Source organism: Triticum aestivum, chromosome 4D (assembly GCF_018294505.1).
Source record: "Triticum aestivum cultivar Chinese Spring chromosome 4D, IWGSC CS RefSeq v2.1, whole genome shotgun sequence".
NCBI lineage: Eukaryota > Viridiplantae > Streptophyta > Magnoliopsida > Poales > Poaceae > Triticum > Triticum aestivum.
This window is the reverse complement of record NC_057805.1, coordinates 402882795-402888658: the sequence shown is the minus strand read 5'-3', so window position 1 is coordinate 402888658 and position 5864 is coordinate 402882795. Positions and strand designations below refer to the sequence as shown.

General features: G+C 53.7%; 1 protein-coding gene across 1 annotated transcript; it reads right to left on the bottom strand.

The window, feature by feature from the left end:
* Positions 1–3851: 3851 nt before the first annotated feature.
* LOC123100132 (high molecular mass early light-inducible protein HV58, chloroplastic-like) lies at positions 3852–4762 on the bottom strand. The gene is made up of 2 exons (XM_044522109.1): positions 4581–4762; positions 3852–4469 (listed from the first exon to the last, which is right to left on the bottom strand). Exons 1-2 carry the CDS (start codon positions 4695–4697, stop codon positions 4008–4010), a joined length of 579 nt encoding a protein of 192 aa, XP_044378044.1. The 5' UTR covers positions 4698–4762; the 3' UTR covers positions 3852–4007.
* Positions 4763–5864: the final 1102 nt, after the last annotated feature.

Sequence of the window (5864 nt, the reverse complement as noted above, 5' to 3'; positions counted from 1 at the left end):
AGATGAGCCACTCCCAGCGGGACCCTCGTGCCGGTGTTCTGTCGAGCCGACGCATGCCGGCGGTGGGAGGGCCGGGGATGCTGCGACCACAGTGCACTCTCCTCCCTCGCGGCCGCGGCAGCAGCCGCTTGCTCACCAGGCCGACTCCCGCGACAACGTATCTACTGCGTCGTCCGACCCGCGAGCCCGCCGCGACCAACGCCAAGTCATTCGGGAGCGAGCTTAGGAAGACGCTCGAACCACCATCGAGCGATGGCGAGAGACGCGCCATCAGTCAGATCGGCGTGCGGGGCCTACTATGGACCGCCAGGCGCCGGGGGGCCCCGGCGACCTGCCTTATGTGGTGGGTTATCCGGCCTTTACCTGAGAGCTGCGGCAGTTCCAGTGGCCCTCCCATCGCACGTTCAAGCCTGATGTTGGGGAAAAGTACAATGGCAAGACTCACCCGTCGGAGTTCCTCAGCATCTACACCATCGCGATGCAAGCCGCCGGGGCTCGCGATGACAAGGTGCTCGCCAACTACTTTCCGTTGGCGCTTAAGCCTAACGTCATGTCGTGGTTGATGCACCTGCTAGCGGATTCCATCTTTTCTTGGTCGGATCTGTGCCCCGAGTTTTTGGCGCCTTCACCGGAGGCCACCAAGCTCCTGGCTAGGCAAGTGACTTGCATGTCATCCCCCAGAAGGATGGCGAGTCCCTGCGTATGTACATACAAAGATTCAGCCGTGTGGAGTACACCATCCCAGATGTTCATCCTGCCGTTGTCATCAGTGCGTTCCATCAGAACGTACGCAACCGCAAGATGCGTGAAGAGCTAGCGATGAACAAGGTCAAGGATGTAGCCGAACTTTACGTTCTGGCTGGTAGATGTGCTCGGGCTGAGGAAGGAAGGAAGTACCCCGGCGAAGATGCTAGCGCGGAAACTGACTCCACTGGCGAAGACACCACCGCCCCGACAAAGAAGAGCCGGCGCCACAACAGGAAGCGTAAGGGCAAGACTGTGCTTGCCGTTGAGGGATCCGGCGACCCCGATGCCGCCAAGAAGGCCAAGGCTGACGACCCCGGCAAGGAGGTTGCCGGGTGCGCCACCTGTCGGGCCTTGGCGGCCGCCGATAAGCCAGGAGGCTCCGACAAGCAATACTGCAAGGTCCACCGCACCAAGGGCCATGACCTCTAGAACTGCCGACAGGTTGAGCTGCTTGCAGAAAAGCAGAAGGCTGAATATGAAAGGCGGGACAAGGAGAAGGGTTAGGATGGTGCTGAGGGGTCCGGCAAGAAGCGTGGCGGCCAAGGAGGTCGCCACGGCAAAGATAATCAACAAGAGAGGCCCGGTCGGGGCCGCGATAAGAAGGAGGAAGATGATGATCATGACGAGGACGACGAGTCTGGCGAGCACGAGTTCCAAAAAGCTACAGAGGCCATGTGCGTCGACGGTGGCGCCTCGTTGCACACCTCACAGCGCCAACTAAAGCAGTGGGCGCGTGAGGTCCCTGCGGCGGAGCCATCGTTCGATGCCCAAAAGCCACTGAAGTGGTCATGCATGCCCATCATTTTTGACACCGAGGATCACCCTGATCGCACAACTGCGGCCGGGTGTTTGCCATTGTTGGTTTCACCGACAATACGCAACCTCAAGGTGACAAAAGTGCTGGTCGACGGCGGGGTCGGTCTGAATTTGATCTCGCCCAATGTGATCAAGAGGTTGCAGATTCCTGATGGAGATCTCGAGGAGACGGGCATGTTTCAAGGGGTCAACCCGGGAAGGAGCCAGCCAAAAGGTAAAATCACGCTGCCCGTTACGTTTGGGGGCGAGCTGAACTATAGGACGGAGAAGATCATTTTTGATGTCACCGAGATCCCCCTGCCATACAATAGGATCCTTGGCCGCCCAGCGCTGGCCAAGTTCATGGCGGCATCACACTACGCCTACAACACATTGAAGATGCCGGGGCCATTGACTATCATCACCGTCCCCTCAGACAAGAAAGACGCACTCATCTGCGCCGACCAACTCTACCGAGAGGCAGTTGCAGCAACTGCCGTCAAGGCACTTGCTCCTGCCACTGAAGCCCCGGGAAGGAAGAAGGCCGGTAAGACCTCTTCCGGCAAGACCTCTTGCACCCACTCCGGCAAGCGTGCCTCCTCAGAGTGCTGCGCTCCCGTTGAGGAAGTGCCGGAGAGCTCCACCGGCAAGAGCAAGAAGTCCAAGGCTGCACCCCCAGAAACCAAGAAGGTGTCCGTCAAGGAGGATGGTACGGGCGGGGCTTTCACTATAAGCTCCACCCTCGACAGCAAATAGGAAAGCACGCTCGTCACCTTCCTGCGGGCGAATGTCGATGTGTTTGCATGGAAAGCATCCGACATCCCCGGCGTTCCCAGGGAGGTGATTGAGCACCATCTTGCTGTCTGTCCTCATGCGCTGCCCGTCAAGCAGAAGTTCAGGAAGCAAGCTTTGGAGCGACAAGAGTTCATCGTTGAGGAGATCAGGAAACTGGAGGCGGCAGGCCTGGTTAGAGGAGTGCTCCACCCCACGTGGTTGGCCAATCCGGTGGTGGTGCGTAAGGCAAATGGAAAGTGGAGACTGTTTATTGATTACACAGATATCAATAAAGCCCGTCCAAAGGATCCTTTCCCTCTGCCACGCATCGACCGGATTGTAGACTCCACTGCCGGGTGCGACCTGCTGTCATTCCTCGACGCCTATTCAGGATACCACCAGATCTTCATGATGAAGGAAGACGAAGAGAAGACCGCGTTCATCACCCCATGTGGTACGTACTGTTTTGTACGGATGCCTTTCGGGTTGAAGAGTGCCGGTTCGACGTTTGCCTGAGCGGTCCAAATTGGTTTTGAGCCCCAGCTGCATAGAAATGTGGAAGCTTATATGGATGATATAGTGGTCAAGACCAAAGACAGGGCCACACTCGTGCAAGATCTAGAAGAAACATTTGCAAATCTGCGCAAGATCAACCTCAAGCTTAACCCAGAGAAGTGCGTGTTTGGTGTCCCATCCGGCAAACTTCTTGGGTTCTTAGTGTCTCAACGCGGGATCGAAGCAAATCCCGACAAAATCAAAGCCATTGAGCAGATTGAGGCGCCAAAACGGGTCAAAGACGTCCATAGGCTCGCCGGCTGCGTTGCTGCCCTGAGTAGGTTCATCTCCAAATCTGCTGAGCGTGCCCTCCCCTTTTTCAAAATCTTGAAAAAGGCGGGTCCAGTAAAATGGACTCCGGAGGCAGAGGCAGCACTCCAAGATTTGAAGAGGTACCTTTCCTTCACATCGATACTAGTCGCACCTAAACCACAAGAGCCGTTGTTGCTATACTTAGCGGCAACAAATCAAGTGGTCAGTGCTGCACTGGTGACATAGAGGGAACTCGAGGAAGAAGAAGCAGTGACAGCGGAGCCGTTAGATGATGGGCCGGCCCAGTGGGGCTTAACGCCGGCAAGGTGAAAACCCCGGCAAGGCGGAGTCTACGCAGATAGGCGAAGTTGAACAGAAGAAGAAGGTGGTGCAGCACCCAGTTTATTTTGTCAGTTCCCTCTTATAGGGAGCTAGATCAAGCTACTCTGTTATGCAGGCCTCCTCATGGGCCTCTAGGCCGGCAACTATCATCGTCCTTTTAGAAAATACTTTAACGAATTTCAAACCTGTACCCAAAATTTCAAATTGTGATTTTAACCATTTTTTAGTCTTTTAGTTTGCTTTGAAGCTTCGGAACATGCATACATTACTGAAAATAATAATATCAAGATGTTCATATTCTTGGTCTACATCTCTGCGACCAAGCATATACTGTATATGCTAAGAAACATATACAGTGGAATGAACTTAATTCATGTGTGCAGTAATTCGAAGCTCCAAGATATCATCATCAAGAAACACAACCTATAAGGCTTACAGAATCCGTTACAGAATACTCTACCAGAGTCCGTACCACTAGTTCCTCAGCATGACCAACAATATGTACACGCACGTACAGGAGTACTAGTACACACTAGCTAGTTTCAGACGTTGACGAAGGGCGTGCCGGTGATGAACTCGGTGACGGCGAGTGCGACGAGGCCGAGCATGGCGAAGCGGCCGTTCCACAGCTCGGCGTCGGCGGTCCATACGCCGCTGGACTTGCTCTCCACACTCTGCCCCTGAAGCAGCGGCACCAGAGACGCCACGGAGAACACAGCCGCGGTTGTCAGGAACCATCCCAGCCCGGCGCCGCTGCCGGCCTGGTCGAGCAGCCCGCCGCCGCGCGCGGCCTCGACGGAGAGCGCCGCCACGAAGCCCACCATAGCGAGCCGGCCGTTGATGCGCTCCGGCGCCGGGCCGCTGAACGCGAGCGCGTCCCAGACCGAGGGGTTAGCCTTGGCCTTGGGCTTGGGCGCCACCGGGGTCGTGCTCGGGCTTGGGGTTGGGCTCGGGGAGGATGTCGATGCGCTCGTCGTCTCCTCCTTGGTCGGCTCGACACCCGGCTGCAGAGGGCATCGTGAGTCAGCACAGCACACTCGAAACTTGACTTATACGTAGAGTATACGGAGTAAACAAGATATGATGGCAGAGTCAGGCGACGAAAAGAGGCTTACCTCGATCTGGGCCCTGACGAGGAGGGCGCGCCGGCGCGGCACCGCCGGAGACCAGGAGGCGGAGCGGCCGACGACGGCGGCACCAGCGAAGGAGCTCAAGGCCACCATGGTCGCCATTACTCACAGCAGGAAGCAGGGACTGGCTAGATCACACTTGGTTCGTTGTGGGCTGTTGTTTCTGTGTGCTGTTGCCGATGACGAGTGCGCGTTTATATAGGACGCGGGGAGGACGAGCTAGCTCGGCCGTGAGGAGGTGGCTGCGGCGGTGGCCACGTCGGCGGGCACTCCCCAGCCGCGAACGTGTAGAAGTTGTGCGTGCAGCGAGAGCGGGGTCACAACGTGGACGTCCAGGGCACCATGCAGAGGGCCTCCGGAGTCCGGAGCTCGCCAAAACGTGCCAGAAGAAAGGTGGCACAAGTGAACTCCAGTGCTCCACGGGTCGTGGAAGACTCCGGAAAGTGCGAGGGACAGCACGACTGCACAAGGACGAGGAAAGTGAGTTTGCGTTTAGGTCTTGCTTGGTTTTTGCGCGAGATAACGGGAAGCAATTAGAGAGACACGCAGGCCGGCGTAGAGCCGGTGATCGAAGTCCAGACGCACGATGAGAAAGGGGCAATTATTCCATTGTTTTACTTCCGGCAATCCAGTGTTTAAATGACAGCCTCCATTTAAAACTTGCCTGATTTTTAAAATTGGGTCAGTCAAATTTTTTGACCATTGATTGCTGCTCCAAGATGTGTGCTGCTTGTTTCTTTTTTCCTGTTGTGTGTGTTGTCCCTATTGGCTGAATTGTTTTCGATTGACCCCTATTTTTGGTCAGTCGATTCTTTATTGGCCTTGCCCATTACGCGTTTTTTTATTACGCTGTTTCTGTGCGTTTTGCTTCTTTTTTTTTTATCGGTTTTATGGGTACATTTTGGATGTAGGGTGAGTGTAACATATATACACTAAGTAATATAAAATATGTGTATAATTATACTTTAGTGTAAAAAAGGGAGTATTATATGCTTATTTCTTACATGTTCAAATGGTGCAGCTTCAGTGCAAAGTTGCGTGTTTTTAGGTTATTTTTTATTTTATTTCTTCTTAAGGTTAATACCAATGCTACAAATTTATTATTTTTAAGAAAATTTGCATTAATTTTTTTACAGTTTTTATTTTATTTTCCTCTTCTTTAAGGGTAATACATTTGCCACTAATTAATTCCTTCTAATGAAACTTTATTTTTTGAGAAATTCCATTATTATATGATTAATCTTGCATATATTTAAAACCCAAAAAATT

Excerpts from the sequence above, each read along its gene's own strand:
- LOC123100132 (XM_044522109.1), bottom strand. The coding sequence starts at position 4,697 with ATGGCGACCATGGTGGCCTTGAGCTCCTTCGCTGGTGCCGCCGTCGTC. Across the intron at positions 4,470-4,580 it reads TCGTCAGGGCCCAGATCGAG|CCGGGTGTCGAGCCGACCAA; the intron begins GTAAGCCTCTTT and ends TGCCCTCTGCAG.